Source organism: Colossoma macropomum, unplaced genomic scaffold (genome assembly GCF_904425465.1).
Source record: "Colossoma macropomum unplaced genomic scaffold, Colossoma_macropomum, whole genome shotgun sequence".
Classification (NCBI taxonomy): Eukaryota; Metazoa; Chordata; class Actinopteri; order Characiformes; family Serrasalmidae; genus Colossoma; species Colossoma macropomum.
The window spans coordinates 16417566-16443654 of NW_023494805.1; the positions used below are offsets into that span (position 1 = coordinate 16417566).

General features: G+C 36.2%; 2 protein-coding genes across 2 annotated transcripts; both read right to left on the reverse strand.

Annotated features, from left to right (window-relative positions):
* Positions 1 to 7505: 7505 nt before the first annotated feature.
* nat16l (N-acetyltransferase 16, like) lies at positions 7506 to 12332 on the reverse strand. The gene is made up of 4 exons (XM_036597136.1): positions 12102 to 12332; positions 10641 to 10846; positions 8908 to 9132; positions 7506 to 8565 (listed from the first exon to the last, which is right to left on the reverse strand). The coding sequence occupies exons 2-4, from the start codon at positions 10836 to 10838 to the stop codon at positions 7981 to 7983; spliced, it is 1008 nt and encodes a 335-aa protein (XP_036453029.1). The 5' UTR covers positions 10839 to 10846; positions 12102 to 12332; the 3' UTR covers positions 7506 to 7980.
* A 694-nt stretch (positions 12333 to 13026) lies between these two features.
* si:ch211-196f2.6 (immunoglobulin domain-containing protein) lies at positions 13027 to 25761 on the reverse strand. The gene is made up of 5 exons (XM_036597137.1): positions 25470 to 25761; positions 18856 to 19224; positions 17024 to 17153; positions 15957 to 16014; positions 13027 to 13664 (listed from the first exon to the last, which is right to left on the reverse strand). The coding sequence occupies exons 1-5, from the start codon at positions 25519 to 25521 to the stop codon at positions 13398 to 13400; spliced, it is 876 nt and encodes a 291-aa protein (XP_036453030.1). The 5' UTR covers positions 25522 to 25761; the 3' UTR covers positions 13027 to 13397.
* Between the last annotated feature and the right edge of the window lie 328 nt (positions 25762 to 26089).

Consider the following 26089-nt stretch of genomic DNA (forward strand, 5'->3'; position numbering starts at 1 on the left):
GTAAACTATGTGACGTATATACACAATTCATATTACTGTGTGAAAAAATGTGTTTAGAAATGTGAATGATACGAATTGTGTATATGTATCATGTACAATGTACAATACTGTGCAGACACCAGAGACCACCTTTCATTTAAGTCATTCATTTTTCAGCATCAGGAAAAAAGTGAAAAAATATTTAACAGAAATTTATGCAGAAGCCTCAACAATTAAATGTAATATAAAAATTTTTACAACCTCTTTTCCAAAAAGTTGGGACACTGTGCAGAATGTAAATAAAAATAGAATGCAATGAAATGCAAATCACGTAAACCATATTTTTAAAGGAAAATACTACAAAGACAGCATATCAAATGTTTTTTGAAAAATATATGACCATTTTGAATTTGATGCCAACAACATGTTCCAAAAAAGTTGGGACGGGGGCATGTTTACCACTGTGTTTCATCACCTCTTCTTTTAACAACACTCTGTACGCATTTGGGAACTGAGGAGACCAACTTTGAAAGTGAAATGTTTCCCATTCTTGTTTGATATAGGATTTCAGTTGCTCATTAGTTTGAGCTCTCCTTTTTCATATCATAATGCGCCAAATGTTTTCAGTGGTGACAGGTCTGGACTGCAGGCAGGCCAGTTTAGCACCCAGACTCTTAATATGAAGCAATGTTGTTGTAATATATGCAGAATGTACATTAGCATTATCTTGCTGAAATAAGCAAGGCCTTCCCTGAAAAATACGTCTAGATGGCAGCATATGTTACCAAAACATGCATATATCATTCAGCATTAATGGTGCCTTCACAGATGTGCATGTCACCCATGCCATGTGCACTAATGCACCCCTATACCATCATGAATACTGGCTTTTAAACTGTGCACTGATAACAAGCTGAGTGGGCTTTAGCTTGGAGGACACAGTGTCAATGATTTTCAAAAACAATTTCAAGTGTGACCACAGGCTCTTTTCCACTTCCCCTCATTCCATTTAAAATGAGCCTGGGCCCAGAGAAGGTGGCAGCATTTCTGGATCCTGTTTATGTTCAGTTTCTTCTTTGCGTTTTAGAGTTTTTGCATTTGTGGATGCAGCGACAAACTGTTTTCACAGACAGTGGTTTTCAGAAGTTTTTCTGAGCATTTCTGCTACAGAATCATGTCTGTTTTTAATGCAGTGCCGTCTAAGGGCCCAAAGATCATGGCCAGCAAATACTGTTTTTTGGCCTCGTCTCTTGCGTACAGAGATTTCTCCAGATTCTCGGAATCTTTTAATGATATTATGTATTGTAGATGATGAAAAGCAAATGCTCTTTGCTATTTTATGTTGAGAAATGTTATTCTTGAATATTTGCACTATTTGCCTGCACAGTCTTTCACAGAGTGGTGAACCCCTCCTCATCTTTACTTCTGAAAGACTCAGCCTCTCTGGGATGCTCTTTTTATACCCAATTATGTTACTGACCTGTTGCCAATTAACCACCAGGTGTTTTTTTGTATTACACAACTTTACCAGCCTTTTGCCCCTCTTTTTGGAATGCGTTGCTGGCATCAAATTCAAAATGGACATATATTTCTCAAAAAACAATAAACTTTCTCAGTTTCAACATTTGATTTGTTGTCTTTGTGCTATTTTCAATGAAATATAGGGTTTAAATGATTTGCACATCATTGCATTTTGTTTTTATTTACATTTTGCACAGCATTTTTGGGAAATGGGGCTGTAGCATTTAGTGTGTCCACTCTTTAATACAGCTTCTATTCTTTTCAAGAGACTTGCTTTCAGTTTTAAAAAAGAAATCTGCAGGGATATTTTTCCACACCTCTTAAATTCAGTCTTAGAATTTGGTTGCTTTTTTTTTCTCACAAAGTAATCCATACACATTCAGTGATGTTGAGATCTGCACTTTGTGGTGGTCAGTCAATTGTTCTGAGAACCCCAGTAGTTTCTTTGTTTGATTTACAGATTTTCTTCTTCGTGGTCTATTTCCTTTTTTCAGTAACAGCTTCTTGTCAGCTACTCAGCCTTTCAGACTCATAGTGTTGAGTTGTCGTCTCACAGTGAAAGGATGGACAGAAACACCTGTGGATTTTTTCAGATGTAAAACAAGAGTGGAGCTTGATTTTCTCCTCTCTCTCAAAGATGAAAGCTTTAAGCACTGTTTATCTGATGTGGACAGTTTTGGTGGTCTACCAGGTCTTGCACGGTTATTAGGAGTCCTATTTTCTCTGTAACTTGTGATCATTTTTACCGCTAGTGGCTGTATTACAGAAAGCTCTTAACCATGACACCATGACATAGTTATAGTGAACTGTGCTGCCTGTCACTGCATAAAACGATAGAAACAAATGGTTAAAACAGACAATGGGACACCTCTGGGATTGTCTTAAATTTTAGAGATTTTGTCTAGTTAGGATGTTTGTGTAATACTGTTTTCCTATCTGGAGTTCGAGTAAGATTATGAACTTAAGAACTGTTGTTCTGTAATAGCTTCTGTCCTAAACTTGGTCCTAGCTGAAGTTGTCATGGTGAATAAAAAGATAAGATAAAATTTCAGACTTAAGAAGTTTCTGTCACATGGCCCCTGTAAGACAGGATTCCTTAAATGAAATAAGATTTGCTTCTGTAATACCAATTTGTGAAAAAATCTTAACTGTCAGATCTTAAGACAAAAAGACAGGACGTTTCTATTATACAGCCCAGTTTCTTCACTTATATTATATTGGCTTTTCCTTCCTGATTCCTTCCTGGATTATCCTAGAAATAAATCATCAGAAATATCTCCTGAAAAATAAATAACTTGTACTTAATCATTGTTGGAAATTGGAATATAAATAAATAAAAGGTGGTCTCTGACTTTTAAACAGTACTGTACAATACAGTTAACAAATATATAGCATCATATGGAAGATGCCATTTTTTCCAAATGTAGCCAAAACAAACCAAATTAAAAAAACAACAACAACAACAACAAAAGCAGAAGAATGAGACAGAGAAAAAAGTGTAACGGTTTTCATATAGCTGCTTTATATTTGATCTCAGGTTATGCCCATTGTTCTCACAATAATATTTATACATTTTGTGCTTGGTTGGTTGGTTGTTTTCTTACCTGCCCCAGGCATTAACATTTCATTCACAAGAAATGTGAAAAGGCCATTCTCAATGCTTCTCCTGGCAAGGCCCACACATGTAATTCAAAGAAGACTGATTTTTGTGATATTGCTACTGGACCTTCCCTGCATGCTGATTGCATCCGTCATTACTGTACACTCATGCCACTGTGTTTCATTTCATTAATAGAAAAGAAGTTCAAAGTGGAACAGTTTGTGTCTGTTGGTGCCTGATAGAAAGAACTAAGCAGAATCCGGCATGCCTCAACTTCTTATCCGTGCTTCAAACATGTTTTTAGAACCATGCATTTCTTATTTTGTTCAAAGCTCTGTACTACTGTTTCATGTGTTTGCTAAAGCAGTACATTTTAGAAAAAAAGTTGCATATCAGGGAATTTTGGCACTTCTGAGTAGGGTGATATCTAAAATAATAAGCACAGTATTTTCTTTTTAAAAAGAAAAAAGACTGTCAAATGTGCTTGAGTGAGTGAGTTCCAAACATACGTCCATGTGCTTTACGTATTTTAAAAACGAGATATTTTTCACACTTATAATTCCTTATCGTCAGCAGGTCCCTCGTCGGTCAGCACAGATATCTGACTGACATAGCTCAGAGGTTCCCTACCCACATTTTTGTGCCTTGTCTCATTGGGCTCACCTGATTTACCTCATTAACTAATTAACCGATGCCTCTTTGGCTGGGTCAGTTGTGTAGAGTGGGGAAAAAACAAAAAAGCACAGAGCACAGAGTCACTAAACCACAAACTCAAAAGACTTTAGCCAAAACTCCAAAACACATATACCGTATACTGTACAGTGATTGTGGATAGTAATGTTTAAGCAATAATTAAAGTCAAGGTCAATGTAAACTTTATTACTCCCAATGGACAATTTGTTGCACAACCAGCAGTAAAACAATCATCAACAACCATCAACGTACCCCAATCCACACACCAATTTACACAAAAAACCGAACAGGTTATATGGTTTATGCAAGTTGTGTAGAAGAATAAACTGACAGGAAGAATCTGCTCTGTAAGCCACATAATTCCAATGCAGCTTTCTACAGAACATTAGGCAAAACAAAGCATCCTTTTTCCCTGCTAAGACTGTATGAGGCTTGTGCTTTGAAATGACTTTGATTAATGAATAAACCAATCAATCAAGCTGTCATGAGAGTAATATACGACAAATGGCTTTAACCTTGCTCATTTGTTCGCAAATTAGCCACTATTAGTTCGTTCATTGCTAATATTAGATTCTCACTCCAATTAGTATTCTGTACCGAGACATAATTTCACTGAGAGCAGGTATTGTGTAATAGCTGATGATGAGACATGTGGTCACAGGGTAAATGTCCAGTGGCAGTTAGCATTCTGACGCACATTCAAAAGCTGTCAGAAGACAGTAATGGTGTAGATGTTCATGAAACAGGTATAATGATTTGGATTATCTGCCTGTCGAAATCTGGTGAGGTAAAGGTCAAAACAATCTTTTATAACGTGATTTGTGCTAAATATATAACTCTGACGAACGTTCTGTGGCTGTTGGACAAATACAAAATAATATGCAAGAGCTTTCCACTGATTCCATTAGTGAGTTTAATGGGGTTCGTGGTTATTATAATATGTGTGTGTGTGTGTGTGTGTGTGTGTGTGTGTGGGTGTGTGTGTGGGTGTGTATCTGGTAATAAGGTCTGGTTAGAGGTACTGCATTCCAGAGACTAAATTGAAGCTAAACGAATGTAATGGCAAACCAAGTGATTCCGCAGAACAGGAGTAATGTGAAACAGATGAAAGGGAAGAAAGGAAAAGATGGGGGGCAATGGAAAGGGAAAACAAGAACAAAGAAGAAACAGGTATTGTGTTGGCAAGGGGAAAAATCAGAGAAGGATGTGAAGAGAAAGTGTATGAGTCAAGCTATAAACAGGACAAAATATGAAGGAAAGTGAAGGGAACAAAGGAAAGAACAAGATAAAGCAAAAGGCCAAATTTATTACGTTGCCAGTGAATAAATTCCTGGCTCTACCGGTTGATTCCTTTTACATACATCACACATTTTCTCCAAGGATTTTTTGTGCACTGTTCTGTGCTGAAAGGCAGTTACGCAGAGCTGTGGTGGGATAAGAGGCAGATTTTCCACATTGTTAACCTCCTTTTTACTCCATCACCTTTTTCATCAATTTCTTGCCACTTAGGAGCTAGGCCTATCCGCCTACTGTCGCTGCTGTCTGTTTATTATTTATTTGGATGAAGAACACTTGTTTAAAAGATATTTTACTTAATGTGACTTACAGAGGTTGATGAAGTACACAACTCCTACATCATGACACCGGTCTGACAATTTTCTGTAGTTGTATGGCTGTTGCTAGCTTTCAATACATGCAAATACTTTAATAAAGTGCAGATACTCAAAAAAAATGTCCTCTGGTGTGACATCACTAAAGATAATATTTAATTTAGAGATTAGCAAATGAACATGAAAAACATGCTCAATCAATATGAATGTGTCCTTTTTATATATCATCAAAAAATAGTGCCCAATTTGAGGCATTTATTTTATAGATTTTTTCATGTATTTGTCATAAATATTTGGGTTATAATTGTTGTAATTATTTAAAAATTTGATAGAATTCAATTTTCTTTTATTGTGTTCAATGACTTACTTCAGTTCTGCACTTTTCTCAAGAATCAAAACCTCTTTTATTTTTCTTTCCTGTTTGACACTACATGACATTATGTCACACCAAAGGATACCATGAAAAGGCAAGTTTTTTTTGTTTTGCCCCATTCATATCTTTTGTAAATCAATGAGACTCTCTGATGTCAAATAAACTCATTCTGAACAACACGGAACCAATACTTCTTAAAACTGTTTAAATATTAGGCTGATTAGTTGTCATAACATCACGCCACATTAAATTTATGGGCTTATCAATATCTTTTTTATAATTTTTCAAGAACAAATAGTCGAGAGTAAAACTCTTGAACAAGTGCTTTTAACCATTTGTTGAAGGAATAATTTCAATAATAAAGTTCATTTTCATATGTAGTCAAAATTTTACAATAACCATATGCATTGGGGCTACACAATACTGTTTAATAACCCTCAAACCAATCACATTTTTTATTGTGTGCTGTGAGCAAGCAGAGTTTCAGATGGGTTTTGTGTGGGTGTTTGTCATATTATTGACATACCCGTCTTTTTTTTATGCCTGTAAGGTAAAATGTATAACAATCACATTATGTAGCAATACACATACACCTACCGGCCACTTCATTAAGTGCACCTCCTTGTATCTACCCTCATTGTCCATTTTATCATCTCCTCTTACCATACAGGTGCACTTTGTATTTCTACAATTACAGACCATAGTCCATTTGTTTCTCTGCATACTTTTTAGGCCCCTTCACCCTGTTCTTCAATGGTCAGGACCCCCACAGAACCAACACAGAGCAGGTATTATTAGTATGATGGATCACTGCAGTGACACTGATGTGGTGGTGGTGTTTTAGTTTGTGTTACACTGGTTCGAGTGGATCAGACACAGCAGTGCTGCTGAAGTATGTAGAGAAGCAGACAGACTACAGTCTGTAACTGTAGAACTACAAAGTGCACATGTTTGGTAAGTGGAACTGAATATATAAACAAGTATTTAATAAAGTGGCTGGTTAGTGTGTACACATATAACACACATACAATACCACAGTGCTAGTATTCTGACCATATAATGCAGCTCTAATATGCATTATGTCTGATAGTTGTCACTTCACAAACAAACAAACTTTTTTTGGCTGAAAAAATTTATTTGTGGCATATGCCAACATTAAGATACAAATTTTTAAACAAAACTTAAACAACATGGACAAACAAACACTATCATTTGATATTATAAAATAAGTTTAATGAACAACTACATTTACAGCCATTTATCAGGGCCTGTGTGTACATTTCCAGATAAATGGTCAATTTTTGGCCTAGCTGTATGTGAAGCTGCTTTGTAGTGTAATGTTTTCATTACTTTTCAAGTTAAGTAATAAAAATTTTTAATTGTCACACCAAAGGACTGGTCTAATTTCTAACAATGCTGTAAAATAATATTTAAACAAATATTAATATTAATATTACCCTTTTCAATAATCACCTATACAATGCCATCAGAATGCAATAATGCAATCCATCATAATTATTTAGAGGGTAACCATGAAGACCTACAACCTAGAGTTTCATAAAGTGAACACTTTTATTTTATATAATATAAAACTAATCCAATAGTTTTGTGACCATTATTTTTTTTCCCTAAAACTACAGTAGGTTGAAGATATGGAATATTACTCCAGACAGTCATACCAGTGGACAATAATTATATTTAAAATAAAATGAAAAAACAGGTTGAACTGTATTTTGAAAGCATTATTTTTATTACATTAAGCATTTATGAAGTGAATATTTTTTATGAAATTATAAATATTATATTAACATTCTTTATAGTGAAATATCAATGCACTAACATTTTCTATAAAACATTTGTTGCTATTTTATGTGGATAAAGAATAGAGCTTAGTGTGTGTGCTTTTTTCTTCAAGTTATAACAAAACCACTAATGCCTGATATGCAGGTAATTACAGGATGATTAAGCCATTAAAAATGCTTTTGTATAAAAAATATGCTTATAAATACAGAAGACTTCCTATCATAAGCATATACCATGGCAACCGTGTTTCTAGATGCTGACACAAAATATCTGCTGTGACAGAATTAACTGTACTTGCTGAAAATATTGCTACTTAATGCCCTCTGATCTAAGTGACACCTCCTTAGATTTTCTCAATAATGTTTAGCGCTCCTCCTGAGATTCTCAAAGACGACAACCCATCACGACAACTCTCTCTCCAGAAACAGCTGCTCCCAGAAATCCATGTATTGCTTCACTCCCTCATCTCCCTCACAGAACTTTTTCATGCCCTCCCACAGACTTTGAGGCATGTAGACATGAACCACCACACCCCCGTGAATCTGCTCCCTTACCTGCTCCAAATGGATTATCAGTGCCTTCATTGCCAGGAAAAGAACTTCTCCATATATATCTATGTTCAACCTTAAAGACCCTCCATTAAATGGAATAGGGTAGGGAGGTGTGTAAAAGCTCATGAATGTGGGTTTATCATTGGAAATGTCAGCTAACCAGGTAAGGTTACTTCTTCTTAAGACTTCCAAGTTGCTCTCCATTGGCTTCAGAGGCAGCCAGTCTTGGATGATGGCACCTCCTGGAAGCTGCAATCTGGACGATAGGTCAGGGTCCAGGAGTAAGGCCTTGAGATGATGACTGTCTTTCAGAACAACTAGCTCGTGGGGGGTGGCTGTGGGTTCATCTGACTTCTCCATGCTGGCCAGTTTTGCTTTCAGGCCTAAAACAAAGCTATTAAAAGCCTCAGCTTCTCCTTGTAAAGACAGCACGGCCTGAAAAACAGATCCAGGGAGACAGAGAAAAATATATGAAAGCATGAAAAATGTGTGAAAAAACAGCAGTACAGAAGCAAAGAACTAAGTGGATCTATGCTGGTATCTTAAAAATGGTTGGCCAGAGCCAATATTATGAAAACTAAGACATCTATGGTACAAAATGCTGCTTGCTGATTTGAAATTAGTGAAATTAAAGGCCATCTTACCAATAATGATATATTTTAGCCTTTAGGTGAAGCATCTAACAAGTAAGATTTGACTAAACATGACGTAGAGAAGTACTGTAATTTTTAGTGTGGTTTGTAAAGAATTTGTGAATAAGGACGTGTTCTAACTCACCCGTCGAGCCAGAACAGTGAACTTTGATAGTTTTTCAGGTCCTGGGTCATCACGTCTTGTCAGCCGCTTGATATTTACACTTGGGTAAACCTGCTTAATGTATCTGTCAGTCACTCTCTGGATCACTCCAGCCAGACCACGACCTTGTTCACTCGGACACACCCGTAGCCCTTCCACCACCTCTGTTGTGCCCCCATCTACTACCTGTCCAGACTCCAGTGCCACCTACAGTCAAACAGAGGTCATTTCCTTTTCTTTTTCCAAAAAACGAATCAGCCACACGTCACAATACTGAAAACTCATTAATAATTACATAATAATTATACTGTGTAGATGCAGGGGTGTTGCTAGATCAGTTTTAAGTTTATTTATCCCTAAATATTATTTAACTCTCCAGAGTGAATGTGCATTATTAGTTTAAATCATTAACAATATTTTGCATTTATTCTTTATTATTCAGTCGTGCCATTTTTTATTTTTAAAATAAATGTATTATTCAGTGTACTATAAATACTGGCCTTATTCAAAATATATAATATACAGTCTGAATCAGTAAGTAGTTACTGATTCAGACTGTATATTATATATTTTGAATATATAATCAGTAAGTAGTTACAGAATAAAGATATCCACCTACAATATGGACTGGTGTAAACTGTGGTCAGTATAGCTGGCTATCAAGTTTTTAGCCAGTAAAGAAAGGAGACAGGCCATAAAGCATAAAATAGCTAGCTGAAGAGCCAACCATTTTAAGAATTTTAAAAAACTTTACAAATTATTTGTTGTCACATTTCTATTAAGTATTTTGAAACACCAGCATTAGCAATATATATTTTTCACTATATATAGCTAACACTGGTGTTGTGCTGATCGTAACACAGTTTTATATCCGTGAAAAATGAACTCATTGATCCTTGTAAATCTGAGTTTAACAAAAATAACATACTACTAAACACAGGCAAGAAGAGGGAGAGAAAGAAGTTGAAGGAGTCTGACAGAGTGGTCAAGACAAAAGCAAGTATTGTTTAAACTTATAAGTAAAAATGTATACTGAATTAATAGAAATGTTAGTCACTCATTATATGTTCATTTGTGACACTAAATAAAAAAAGAGAGAAAATCTAATTTTTGTGCTGTAAAATGTCATTCCAACCATGTCACCTAGACTATGTACATGTAGGTGTTTATTCGTTTGATCCTTCCATAAACTACTTTTCTGTAAAACTAACAACACTAGTTGTAAAAAGCACTATACAAATAAATGTCGTTGTTGTTGTTGTAAGTGCAACTACAGAACAAAATCACATATTTAGGACCTGCAGCTTATCTAAGAAGGAGAAGATAGCATTACTTGACTTTGATACCTTTGTTTGATCTGTGTAGGTGGACAAATATGGTAATTAAGTTGTAAAAGATCTTAATACACTATGAAGAAACAGATCTTCTGCATGCCAGCTTGACCAAACAGCCATTTTTTGATAGATTTTCTGCCTACTGCTACTCTACAGGTTCATGATAAACAGACATTTTGGGGCCATTAAAAAACATCCTCCTGGGGGACCATGCCCCCAGATGCCCTTACTAAACGCTTAGCCCCCCATTCCATAAATCTCTAGAGATGCCCCTCTGTAGACAATATACAACATTTTTTCTGCATCGAAATAGAATAGTTCATATTTTTAGTAATTCCACAAGCAGCTAGGAAACCATTTTATTATCCTAGCATGTCTTACCAGCCTCCCATCTCTCCGGGCAATTATGACGACTCTATTCGGCTCGGTCATCCAGGTGTGGTAACGATGAGGTAGGTAGTCATTGCCTGCATAGATGCCTTTCGATATGGCCATCACCTCCTCATAGTCCTGTGGTCTGGCCAGCCAAAACGTTAGTCCATCACTCTCTCCCACACACACTCCCGTTTCACATTCCATGGCTTTCTCTGGGGACAAAGAATTAGATGTTTTTTCCAGTTAAGCAGTAGAAGGTATTTACCATAATAAGCAGATGTGTGGCTTTCCAGTGACAAACAGTGAATTTACACATATACACAAAGTACTAAGCATTGCACAGTAGCTTGCACGTTATAACAGAATATACAGAAGAGTGAAAAACACAGTGACAATACTGTACAAAGGTGCGTAGTAAGTAGTTATATTTTTTCAGTTACCCAGATACCCAAGAGGATTGTAGGCCACTGTTGGCCCACTGAGGACAAAGCTGGTGGCCCACTGCTCAGTGTTTTCTGGCCAGTGCACCAATAGTTAAGCAGAGCATTAAACAAAATTTCACTTTTCATCTCTCATTTTCCACTCATAGCCCAATTTACTTATTTTTCCTTCATTTTTTTTCTTTCATCACCCTTTGTAAATTAGTTTACTACATAATTGTAACAGCAATATCATAAATGCAGCAGGTTATACAGCTGTAATCTAGCACTGTGTCAGCAGCATCATTATCAATAAAATCATTCTATATTAGGCCTAGTCATTAAATTTTTTCTCTCAGCAGTAAATTTGTCTTAATTTATTCTTCAAAATATAAGACTTTGTGCATTTAAAATCTGTTTGAGGAGATTAAAAACTAGGGCTTGTATGCAGGACAATAATCTGGGTGGTTCGAGGGAGAACCAGCAGTGGCAAACAGCCAGCGAGGTGCCAGCAGACCGATACATGCTTTCTATCTACAACACTCAAGTTTGAGTATTTTCAAGTGATGATACTTTTAGTTTTGCTCAAATGTATTTGTGAGTAATCTACATTTTACCAGCTATATTTCAACTATTAACATTTAGTTCCTAATTCCTTATTCAGTCCATATTCCTTATACATGTTTAATTTCATTACTGTACATTGATGACTGCATCTGTACATCTTTAAAAACCAATTCATGCTGGCCTGTGCAATTTTTTCAGCAGGGTAGAGCCAAAGTAGCTTCAGTTCCCCTGTCCACTGAGGCTCTCTAGGAAACAGTACTTAGTTTCTGACCTGGTACTTTTGTATTGTCAGTCTTTTGTTGTTTGGAAAGGTACTTTCACATGAGTCACTGTTTCTGTAACAATACTGTTACCAAGTCGCAACTCACAAGTCTATTTTTAAAGAGCTTTTTCAACTCTGTGCTAGTTTGAGTGGAGTCATTTTTAAGCACAGCCCTCACTTTACTGAAGTTCAGATAAGAAGTCTGCTGAAGTAACTTACCTCCTGACTCGACTGAAGTGGCCTGAATCTCACGCTGGTCTGACAGTAGAGGTTCAGTCGATGTGGAGGAACAAAGAGCCGCATCCAGATGAACTTCACCCCGCGGTTATTGCTGTTCATTAACCTCTCACACAGCAGCTCTCTCGGACAGTCATATATGCTGGTATATTCAGGCGCGTTAATCTTTCATCCTGAGGTAAAACGATGAACCCAACGCACCTACATGGTGCTCCAGGTCGACAGCCAGCAGTGTTTTCAGACGCAGCGACCTCTCTGACTGTAATGAAGTCAGCTGGATGAGCAGGCTCTTCACGAGCCGAGCTAAAAGTTGGCGCCATTTTCACAGGCTGGTGTTTACTTGAGCTCTACCGCCACCAAGCGTGAGGAAACACGACAGAGAAAAACTGAAAAAAAGTTTGCAGTGAACAGCACCTGCATGCCACATCCGCTATATGCTGCCTACGTTTGGAAAAAAAAGTACTGTGAGGTGCAAAAAGGGACTATATAAATGTCAGAAGGGCTAAAACGTGTAGGCTAAATACCATGTAAGATCTGATATCCGGTGCAGGGAGCAATAAAACTGTTGTGCCAAAACCGGGGACAGCAGCCCTGAGTTAAACGTAGAAAACAATATATTTTTTGTCTGGAACATAAATTATCTATAGTAATACTAAAATAAATGAGGTATTATTAGAAAATTAGTAATACTATAAGATTTATAGAACGTCTATATCGGTTATATTTTTGCTTCTGTATAAAATTAAACAGCACAGTAATCTCTAATGCTTGTGTAGTATCCTGTGGTAAACTATAGTAATAGTCTGGACTTACTTTAAGATTGTTGTAGTAATTCAGTAGTTATTACTATGTTATAAATCTTTTTTTTCTAAGGGGTATTTTAAATCAATGCATTGACACATTTACAAAAAGTAACCTATAGTTTATTCAACAGAAATATATCATATGTAATAATCAAAGTATGTAAATCTGTTTTCAGTCAAAACAAAAAATAACTTTGTACACATTGAGATATATCAGTTTTATGCAGGTGTGCAAGTGTATTCGATTCAAATGTAGTTTCAAGCAAGCTCTTAAAAAATCAGTGTCTCTACGACATACAGACCAAAAACAGCAGTTTTTGCATTGATATATATGTATAGTGCATGCTAGGGCATGATATTGCTTATGGTAATGATTTTTCAGTATTTCCTCCTCTTACATGATTGCACAGGCTATTGCTTTTTTGTTATCTTGTAGCAAATGACGACTTGTAGTCAGCAGTGGATGAGGACACACTCAGTTGTTGGTGTCTGATGGTGATGACGTCATTGTGTCTGGGCCTTTGGTTGTTCCTTCCTCCTCTCTCTGTGGTACAGGCCTCTCACCTAGACGGTAGTAAATCTGCCTCGGGGGAGACGGAGATCCTTGTGTAGGTACCCTGGATCTGCCTTGGTAGGACTTCCAAAGCCGGCCATAGTAGAAATCCTCTTTAATCTTTGCGTACAGTTTTGTGGGGTCAAAGCCAGGGGTAGCATGTTGTACAGGTGTCTCCTCTGTGTGTGTCTGAAGAAAGATAAGCAGAATGAGCTCTTATTGACTGCATTATGATACAAGGCCTGCGCAGAATGAGGTTTGTTGTCGTATATTCAGAATACAATACATTCAAGATACAATGGATTTTATTCCACAGCAGCACACTCCTACAGACGATCTACAGTGTGTAGGGAGAGGGACAAAAACAAGGGAGAGGGGTTGTTGCACATTTTGCCTGATTAAGATCCCTTTTTAATCCTTTTTAACATGCCTTCAACAACTTCGACACCACACCGTGTATCACTTGAGCACTTGTTCAAAAGGAGGAGGGGTCAGCAAGGAGCTCATTTTTCAGTCGGAACACACTTCTCCTCAGCTAGTTTAGCCTTGGTATGCTAATCGGCTGGCCATGCAAACTTTGCGATGCATTTTTTTACGTTTGATCATAACATACATAAAATGTGTGAATAATTGCATTGTCTGGCTATTTACTTTAGAACAGGGGATCCTAACGTCTCAGCGATACCATTTTTTGGGGTTAAAAAAATCAATTAAGGCAATTCAATTAATCATCTCACCCAATAGAAATTCATAATCTACATTAGCCTGTCTTCCATGACCTGTAGGGGGAGCAGTTCAGCAGACCTTGTATGCACTTGTCAAAAAGATTTTCTCTGTGTGTGACGTCTTGTGGCACAACTATCACGACCCCCTGAGACATGACCCCCAGGTCAAGAATCCCTGCTTTATTGCCATTCTTTGTTGTTGCTAGCTGTGAAGCCATTAACTTGCTCTCTAGCAAGCTAGCAAAGTGAAGTTGTATCACCAGTCATGTATAAAACATGAAGTAGTTTTCAATATAAAGACCGGAAAATCATTTTAAGTAGTTAATTGTTAGGACTTATAAATAGCTTTGTCCTTGATTTTTTGGGGTTTAAAAAAGGCATATACTTATGGCATATACTTATGTTCACATGATCCCTTGCCCCTCAAAGGGCTCATCTCACACCCTTCACTTGAGCTAACAAAGAAATGGAACAGGCTCTAAATTCCCAAAAAGGAGAAACGGCAAATAAAATGTAGAAATAATAATATTGTAGCATGTTTGAGAGTTTTCACATGTTAGTTTTATGGAATGTGTTGTCTAGTGTTTATTGCGGTGGTTTGTTTGCTATGGACCCGCTCGAGGTGTGTGATATGTGTGAGTGTGTGTGAGAGGGAGAAAGAGAGAGAGAGAGAGAGTGAAAGAGAGAGTTGAGTCCGAGAAAAACTCTCTTATTTACAGCATGGCTGTGGCCGTCAGCAGCTGGAAAAATAAAGCACAGTGTGAAACCAGTGTCTCTTTTAATAGTAGTGAGCGCTAAAATATGCTTTGAAAAGAGGAACTGAAACCGAAGTAATGCAGATTCTCCACCAGTCAGTCAAATTAGCATCTATTCTGATGAGAAATTCACAGCAGCTTTGGTGTACCATTTACATATTCACATATGTTGAGGGCAGGCTTCCCAGAAATTCTGTATTTGCACTTTGATTGGGCTTTCCAAGTACAGTAATAACTGTCAAAAGATTTGTCATGGAGCTCTGTCCCCTCAGATGTGTTCTTGGACCTTGTCAAACATCATAGGAAATGCCAAGGAAATGAACAGTTTGCATCAAGCTTTGAAAACAGGGGTGCTAATAATTATGAAGCTTTTGTGTAACGCTATTTTATTTTCTTATCTTTTTTATGCCAGTAATTCTGGACCTGAGCTGTGTTTTCGTTTGTAAGGGTAACTGAAAACAGTGGCCTATCTGGCATTGCATGGCTTGCTAATGAAGAGCCACACTCAGCCTGTCTGTACCTTCATAAAAATACAAACATCTTGAAGTTATTTTAGTTTTTCAAAGGCTGACTAAGTGCTTGCATGTCTGAGCTTCTGAGGAAATGTTAAATCTTCAAACTATTCGTCTTATAATTGTCATAACTGTGCCTGTCCTTGATCGTTTGCTATGACTTAATGGAAAATGTTAAGCCTGTTATCTATGTTTGAGAACATGCTGAGTGGAGCAGTGGCCAACACCTCAACCACACTGCACACAATACATGTACATCTGACAGAAGAAAAACACAGGAAATTCACATACCACAACTGTATGCTCTTATATCTACGGTCAGTTTGAAACCCAACAACTGACTGAAATAAAAACATCAGTGTGTATAAATAACCTTTGTTTTGTAATTGTTCTGTTTCACAGTTTTGAAAATATGAAATAGATTTCTGTTTATAATTTGTAATCCGTTCAGTTTGGTTAATTTTATCTTTGTCTGAGCTTAAGTCTTACCTCTGTAGATGCCGGTGGGTCTGTGAGATATGGCTGCTCTACATTGAACACGCGTCTCCTGGGAAAAAGGATTTTTCGATGTGAAGACCACAACAACTCTCCAGAGCATTTATGCAAAAGTATCTACAGCACTCTTTCACACTTCACACTCTTTGAATTTACATCAATCTAAAGTGTCAGTCGGTTGCACAAATGTTACATCAACACTGTTCTTACTCAAATGGAGTAAACTGTGCTGATGGAAATGGAAATTGCGTTGATGTGAAATATCTGATCTGATATTTTTGAAATGTCAACACTACACCCACAAAAACTGTGTCACACTTACTGTAAAGCTGTATCACATACAGAATTAAGTTGTATATTTCAGTAATATGTAGAAAGAATAAAATGATCTGGGTTGTTAACAGTCTTTTTTTCTCAATGCTCCAACAGTAAAGAGTAATGTCAGTTCTGACACTTTATTAGGTACACTTGCACTTATTTAGAACTGAAACTCAACTTTGGAGCGATGTCATAGGATAACCACTTTTGGTTCCCTGAAGAACCTTTCAGTGAATGGTTCTTTAAAGAATCACTTTGAATAAGATGTTCTAGGATCAAGACCCTTTTTTATGTTTAAAGAACCTGTAAAAGGTCTAAACCAATTATGCCCTTGCAACTAAAATATATTTGATATTTTTTCTATAAATAAGCATGGTATGGCATAGTTTGATGCCCTATATTTAAAACAAAAAGGATCACTAAAACATAAATAAAGCATAGTTTGGCTTTTTAATGTAAAAGGTTGTACAAAATAGAATAGAAAACAAAATAACCAATGTTCCAATAAAGGTTGAAATTAATCATTTTAATTAATAATACATCCAAGCTAAGATCTATTAAGGAATATTTATTTTTAAGGAGTGATTTTCTACATTTTCCAATGATGTACAAATAATTTTGTTAATCAATTTCCAGATTTAAATTTTATTTTCTTATTGAATTTTCAGACAACGTAACACATTCAGGTCACACATTAGAAGCTAATACTGTACTGTGTCAAAAGGAGTAAAATGTGGTCCTACCTTCTACAGCAACACCTGTGACAAAAGTAGAAAGAGGTGATGAAGAATACGAGGGAAATAATGGAGCCGATTATCACTGCTCCCAGCTGTCCGAATATGCCCAGCTCATGTCTGGCACCCTGCGCTGCAGCTGGACAAAGAGACACAAACGTATAGACAGAAAATCAGGGCTGGACACATGGACACGCACACAGTGACTTCTAAATATTCTGTATTTTAAAGAAAAATATGCAAAGATGTAATAGTGAAGACCAGGGAGCGTTGTAATACTTCTCATCTCTGCCTCTATAACTGGTTAGTTGTTGGTACTACACCTATCAAACTTATATAACTTAAAGAAGATATTTCTCTATAATGAGTAGTGTAATAATACAGCAGTGAAGAACTTCACTGCTTACGCACAAAACAAGCAAGTTTATGTCAAATACAAAAAGTTCCGTAGTTGCAATTTTAATGCATGATTACTGTTTATTTACTGACTTTAACACATTGTAAACACATCGAATTTAACACATAGTAAAACATAAAATGTGGCCTGTGCAAAAGTTACTGCACATTTTATGTTTTATGATTTATTCCATTCTGATCTGTCAAAGTCATCAAATAAATAGAAATTGTGCACTAGAATTTACAGGAAAATGCTATATATTAAACTTTCTTATAAAGTAGCTTATTGTCACTTATAAACTCAACAATATATGTAATTCGACCAGCTGTTCAAACATGCATACAGCTGTGTATGATAGTTTAACCTCTTTTGCAGGTCTCCTAGTGGCCATTCTGCTGGTAGAATGGAAAGTGATTCATCATATATTTCCATAAATGTAATGAAATAAAATAATTAAATTCAAAATAAAAATAAAACTGAATTAATTATTTTTCTAACTTCTCATTCTGAACTGAGGGACCTCCAAAACAGACTGAAACTACACAATACAGGACAGCCAATCAGAACAGAGGTCATTTACATATATCAGCCTAAAGATACAGTAACAAAAGCAGCCTGTCTACTCGTAGAGATAAAGAGGTTGGAAAATGCTCTTACTAAAATGAATTATGTTTTTTGGTGCATAAATCAATATGTATAATAAGTGTAAGTGGACCTCAAGAAAAAAGATAAAATACAAGGAAAATGTAGGACATGGGCCCCTAAAGAGAAAAGGAAGCTGCAGATGATGTAGGACACTTGGTTTACCTTACTCAAATGGGTTCACGTCACAAACGTAAGTGGGTCTGTCAGTCACTCTACATTATGTTGTGTGTTACAACCCACTCCATCCTGGTGACACTGTTAGTTTTTTGAGCATATATGTTTGAAAGTAGCATTTTACACATCAACTAGAGAATTGCTAGAGATGCTGATTTAGACGATCTAGAGCTTTTAACTTCCATTAATACGAGCACAGAAAATCTGATTTTGATCCATGAACACATCAACTATGTCCCATAAAGTCTTCAGACTTCTCCTGTCTGAGTTTGTATATAAGTGATTTTATCACACCAGTATCTTATTTCTGACTGATGAAACCGAACCGGTGTTACCACTTACTATGTATTACAACCCCCCCACCCCCCCACCTCTCATAACTCATAATAAAACCTCAAAACTTCACCACCAGCTGACCCTTATGTTGTCTAAGTGTTTCATGAGTCCGAAATGACTTTGAAATAAAGTCAAGAATTCTTTCTTCTACAGTTGCTGTTTCAGAAATACAAGGTTTTGTTCCAGCAGCAATGATATAATCTAATGTTTTGCAGAAGTAACAGCAAAAATGCTAGGTGACAATATGTATCAAGGAGGAGGGAGAGTGTGTAAAAAACAGTCTTAATACTTTTTGTGGCACTGCTGTCAATCACTTCTTCACTGTCGCCGATCTTGGCACATTGCCTCAGGATGCCTGAAGGAAACGTCATGAACACACAGCAGATCTGCCCGCTCTTATTTAAAGCTTCCAGCTCCACAGAGAGAGATGAGTAGGCAAGAGGACGTTGATTCCCCTCAATCTTTACTCTGCCGGCCTGCATGGATTCTATGTAGATGCCATAGTGGGGATGAAAGACGCCCATGTTGGTGCGATTGGAGTCTTGCTGCTTCTCCCAGGTGACCTGGGTTAGATTCTCTTTACCGGACAGGGTGCAGGTGACGTTTAGGCGATCTCCCTCCTGCCTCTGTCTGATATGTACACTGCTGTTAGAGATGCCTGTTGAGGGACAGAGAGAAGACAAGCTGGAGTTGCAGCCAACAGTCGTGGTTAAGATGCCATAAATATTTAAGAGCTCATATCATGGAAAACTGAATTTTTGAATTTGATGTGATATGTAAACATTGTTACACTTTCAAACCTTCTATTCACTTCCCACTTGGCCCATATGTGGAAACTGTGCTGCAAAAACAGCCCGTTTTGAATACATTGTTTCTGTGATGTCACAAGAACCAACTCATTTACATATATCCACCTAATCAGCCTACGCTAGTTTTGGCTGGCTGTTCACTGTGAAACTTCTTATGCAGCTTTAGTTGCTAGAGATCTACATGAAACTAAATAGAACTTGAGTTGCAAAAATTTTAAGCATTTAAAATTTAAAGCATCCTGCAGATCATTTCAAACTCAAAGCCAAAACTGTTGGAACAAGTTTCATGAATCAGCGAATCAAAACGGCAAAAACACATCACATGATCACGTTGAACTGCACAAGAATAGTAATTTTTCATCTTGTCAGTTTCCTGAGCCATGACAACCAACGTGTGTTACATTTCTGTAACCAGCCATGTTACCTAGCCAGCTAATGCTAACAGCTGTTTGAACAGCTTCTTGTGCCACTGTTTATTCTGTATTAGCCTGCTGTAATCGTGAGCTACATAGCTAGATTCATATTTTTCTGTTTTGATGCCCCCTAAAATGCAGAGCTTCAAATTAAATTGTTACAGAAAAGGAAAGTAAGACATGGTCCTTTTTGTGCTTTCAGGACAGTATGAGTGAGACATCAGGTAGGCTATAACTGTTACTGCCACTTAAACATTCAAAGGCCTTATGTTCACTCAACAGATACAAAAATGAAATATATAGTAAAAAAAAACATAGAAAGTTAAAGACTTCTGTAGATATGGAAAACATAATGACAATGACAGCTAGAAAATACAAGAAGAATGCTGCAGATATGTAAATAACACATCCCAGATGTTTTTATAGTGAGAACGATACAGTGTATTAAAAAATACAAGCCGCTGATTTGGCTATCTACACTCTAAGAAAAAAGGTATGAAACTGTCGCTGGGGTGGTACCTTCAAGGGCACATTTCAGTCCCTTTAGTCAGGGAACATAATTGTACCATAATCCACTGAAATTATATTTGCTAAGTTGTATTGACTTCACACACCCCGTCTCGTCTACAGACGTTTTATTTTATTGCTCTGTTTTAAAATATTAGGCTATGAAAAGGTATAAATATGTGCTTTTCACCTGGGAAGAACTTATTTGAGGTACACAACAGGACCTTAAAACCACTGTTGTAGTTTTAAGGGGACATTAACATTGTTTGTACCTTGATGAACAAAAAATGTACCTGTGCAGTACCTTTATTTCTAACACTGTAGAGGAGCACTGTTGCATGCAGTGTTGCATGCAACTTTGATTGTTTATGAATTGCTTCATATAACTGTCAAGTTGCATGTAAATTATGTTGCAGGCAGCTCACAGCATGCAACTATTTTACCATGTAAGGTCAGCCTAAGGAGCGTTTCAGCTCTTAGTGATATTTGAATGAGGCACAATACAGGGCAGCCAGTCAGAACAGAGATCGTTTATCTACATCAGTTTAAAGGCAGAGTAACAAAAACAGCCTGTTTAATTTAATGGAATAAAAATAGGTAGGAAAATGGTACTGTAAATATGAATTAAGACTGTATTTGGTACATAAAACCAAACAAATATTATGAGTTGACCTCAAGAAAAAAAGAAAAGAAAAAATGTAGGTATGGTTGCGGAAAGAGTGATTATAATTTAGCTGACAGTAGATTCCTGTAGCTCGTAATACCAGTCTTATCCTCTTGATATACGCATGCTATAAATGTTATGTAAACTAGAGTAAACCCTCTGTTCTCTCATGTGTGTGCAAAGAGGTGTGCTGTTTTGTATCATATCGGTTGCACATCAGGCCTAGGTTTAATCTTTTCCTCTCAATCATAGCCGAGCTAGTCGATAAGAATCTTTGTACAATGGCTTTGAAGCTACAGACTAGCTCGTCATGAGGACCCCTCAGGACCCTAAGCTTATGATGGGCCTGTTGGCCATATTTGGGCCTCCTTCCTTCTCATTTATTATGTATGTATGTTAAAATACTCTTGTTTATTCATATCACAATTATGTGTAACCAATGAATTATAACTTCTTTGTTCTTTGTGAACCAATGAAATGTGTCTTCACCCACTGGGAAACTATATATCCTGTGCACATTTAATTTTCTCAGTGGAGATCTCTGGTTATTTCACCAAGAGCTTCTCCCAACCATGATTCTCTAATAAACATATTACTTTGCATTCAATTGTGACTCTGTGACTTTATTGCCTTTATTAGAGATTTGCCACGACGTAGGATATGAGGCATTTATATTCAGCTGGAAGCTATCTTTAAAACATGTAGGTACACTAAGCTGCACTATACACTGAAAAAAGGAGCACTTTGAATTTAGATTGTTCACATTTGACATTGGTTGTACATGTTACATCAACACAGTTCTTAGTCAAAGGGAGCAAAACAAAAGACAGAAATAGTAAAATATTTGATTTTTTTTAAATATCAAAACTACAACCACTAAACTGTCCCACACTAACTGCAAAGATATAACACATTCTGCATATTGGCGCTGTTCAAAGAAAAACAAGTTCTCCAAAATGACAACTTTACAGGTGAGGCCAAAACATTCTTCACTTTCAACGTCAGTTAATGTAAAGAGATTGTATTCCAAGCAATTTTGGAGCATTTCTATCATGAACTTTCACACAATGTGAAGGGCAGCTGCCATGTTCAAATTTTGAAGAAAAATAAAACTCAGAAAAATTGAGATTTTTTTGGACAGCAACAATAAGCTTATGAATTCTGAAAATCTGCAGAAAGAAAAAAAATGCTCTGGGTTGCTTTCAAAATGGCAGAATATGATCTCAAACAGTAAAGATTATGTTAAGGCTGAGATGCGTTTGAAAAACGTATATCTAGATGTTGGTTCTGCCAGTTTATTAGGTACACCATTAAGTGCACTAATTTAGATCCCACAATGACAAATATTTTTTTTTAATATTAAGAATTTGTTTATACTTAGGCAGAAAACTGACTTTATAACAGGTAAAGTAAACATTGCTAAATGGTTCTTGGTTTGGACATGTGGCTCTCAGAAAGTTTTGCATTATGTGCAGTTTCTTTAAATTAAAAAAAGGTTCTTTATTAGCACAATGGGAATAGTCTTTAAGAGAATCATTTTTAAAGCCTTTTTAAAGTTTAATGAATCTCAACATCATGTAAACGTTCTAAGAAACACACTTACATTGGTACAGAACCTTCACCTTAGTTTTTCTTTAAGCTTATGTTCTTCGCACTCATACATCTCTTTTTCACACATGATTCTTTAGGGAACTAAAAGTGGTGCATCTCATTGCTCCTGGCATCTATTTTTAAGAGTGCATCGCTCTCTAAAGAACTCTTTAAAGGTTCTTTGGAGAAACAAAATTGTTTTTTCTAAGACATTACTCAAAAGGGCCTTTTGAGCTCTTGCATTTTAAGAGTGTAAGTAAAATGTTTCTATAGAAGCTTGAACATGAAAAATGGTGGCCCTGGGCCAAGAAAAGTATGTTCATGATTTTTTGTTCCTCTTTTATGATCATATGGCTAGCTATGGTTTCTAAAAAAGAATTACTGTGTTTTTATAATGCTTTATTGCTCTATTGGGACAAATTGAGTTTTGCTTTTTTGTCGTGCATTTTACCAGAGGTTTCGGCAAAAGAAAAGGCCCACACTGACTTTGATTCATGCTCTTGTTTGAAATATTAAAAGGCTGCCACAAAAAGTTTACGTGGTGTTTTCTTTTTGATATTATTCTGTAGAGGCTTCTTTAACTTGGCCTAAATGTTATGGTCGAGATGTATACCCAGTACAAATGAGTTTCAATGGAAAACCCTCTTCCTGTCTGTGTATCGTATGTATCGCACAGTGATTCTGGCTGTGGTTTGCATTTTCAAGCCAGTCTCAGACAGCTCATTGGCCATTCTTTGCTTTTATCAGTGCTTCACACGCACAAGTCAAATGTGTTATATTGTCTTGCTCTGGTTACAGTGTCTCTGCAGGTCATGCACTTGCAGGTGTTCTTTTCATTTCATACTTCCAGCAACATAAAAAGTAAACAATTGAACTAAATTATATTACACTGTGATTGTAATAGATATACAATATGTGCTCCAAGTTGAAAGAGATGATTCAGTTGCTGGTTGTTTTGAAATGATATGTCAGAGCACTAATCAGTAAGGATTCAGCTGCCTTTAAGACTGGATATCTTAGGCATTTATAAGGCATTGAAATGAGTGATCAGGCCAGAAATATAAAGTCTGACTGAAATCCATATGACACATTCCAAAAGTCACATACATGCATTTTCAGTCTGTCACTTTTAAAAGTTGTCTCTGCATGATGTATTAACACGATCCTTTGCTTTACAGATGGAGCTTTCTCTGCAAATAAAATTCACACATATTTCCACATGACAAAGGTGATTAACTGGCTGTCATTTCTCCTCAGTGTGATTTGGTCGCATTTTCTTTGTAGTAATTGATGGCTTTCTATGTTTTCTCTTGATATTCTGTGACATCCTGTTTACCACATTCATTAAATGTTATTAACTTCCGTGAAGTTCTTTTGAAGTGTCAGGACCTCACTGCAAATTTCAGAACCTCATTGCAAGTTTCAGAACCTCATTACAAGTTTCAGAACCTCATTGCACCTCTGTGCATTTTTAGTAACACTTTATTTGAAATCTACTTCTTCATAACACTTGTATGAGCACTAAATAACATGTATATAAAGCAATACATGAATATTTGAAGGGTTTTCTTGCAAAATACATTACAGGCCACTTTCAGGAATTTTCTTTTTTTGGGATATATGTTGCTTGGAGTGAGCTTCACACATACAAGAAATACAAATGCTATTTTTTGTTTAGAATCACTTTAATAAGAGAAATAAAATGTATTTCACATGATTCAATGGCTGTTTATCTCATTCTATCCAAAGTTGTTATAAACTGTTGTATAGTGTTTTGAAATTGAACTTTTCAGTTACAAACAGCTTATGCACAATCTGACGTGATATTTAAAGAAGTGCATGACATTGCGTTGACACACTGGGCCTTAAGCTAAAGTGACACTAATTAAGCATTATTCCCAAATAATGGAACTTGTAAAGCAGAGGCCTAGTTAAGATCCCCAGTCATTTGTTCTGTATAGATTTTGATTTCCTCTAATTTAAGTGATTATTTTCACATGTATTTTCCAAAATGTATCAATATGCATATTCCCATAAAAACTTGTAAAAACCTGGATAAAATATTTGTCCGGTAAAAGAAGTTGTTCCCTGTCTTTATTTCTGCAATTCCAAAATCATTTATAGATAGACAATATAGATATTTGATTTACTATAGATATAAAGGAGGCCTGTATTAGTTGTTTTTGTACTTTTAACTTGGGTAGAGACATATAGAACTGTTATGTGGAGTTCTTAACTAGGCCTCTGTCTTATAAGTTCCATCACTTGGGAATTATACTTTACAACAATGTTATAAATTCAATCATAAATTCAATCTGTCAATTTTTGGGCCCTTATGATAATACAGTTTATCTCATAAAAGATCTCATATCATCTTACGAACATTGGCATAAACTCTTTCTAAATATTTAAGTATTGTATTAATAAATAATTAATGTTATAAACATGTTATTCAATGCTATATGCATTATGCTGTTCAAATAAAGTTTTGCCGCAGATCTATTGTATGTGTATGTATATATATATATATATATATATATATATATGTGTGTGTGTGTGTGTGTGTATACATATATATATATATATATATATATATATATATATATATATATATATATATATATATACATGAACATATATTTGTACATAAATAAATATATATTAAGACACTGAGATCAAGTTTGGATCAATAAAAAATAAACAAAATTCACTCATCGCTGGTGTCAGTAATTGCAGAATATAGTGAAAGTGGTCACCTTAAGAAACTGTTTCATAATGACAAGCTATGTTTATGGATGACGCTTGATAAAGTGTCATGATGCGCAGCATTGTACTGTTTATAATCACCAGCAGCTATCCTCACAAATTGCACACTTTATATACTGAGTGGATTTTTACACAGATCAGACATTAGACATACCTGTTTGCAGAAAGGCAACGATGACAAACACACGGAGAGAATTCTTACTCATGGCTCGTCGTTGATGCAGACGCTGTCAGACTGTTTCCTCTTAACTTTCTGTTCAAGCCTCCTATGGGCTTACTAAGTAAGGTATGAAGAAGAGGAAGAAGTTTTCTTCATATGTTCTAATCTTGTCAAAGTTTCTCGATGTAAGTCTACGTCTTTTCTAAACCTTACCCTGCTGTTTTTTTCTTTCTTCACTTATTTTCTCATTGTCAGCTCAATCACAATTCGGTAGGTATTCAGAGGAAGGAAGTGATGGTGAGCTCTCTTTAACATGTGGGAGTTTCCATAAAGTTCAGTTCTCACAGTCGAACTGCACATGCAGAAAGCTTGGCCACACGTACTGTGTCTGAGGTTAAATCTCCTACAGCATTAAGATGTGAATGTTAGTAAAATAAAAAGAATAAGAATGGTCTGGGATGCTCTACCATCGTAAACACAAAGGTTCTAAAAGGGTTCTTTGGAGTGATGACCTAGAATAGTTACTTTTGGCTCCCTGAAGAAGCTAAAGTTTGGTGGTTCCTTAAAAACCCAACTGAAACCATCCACTGAAAGGTTCTTTGAGGAACCAAAAG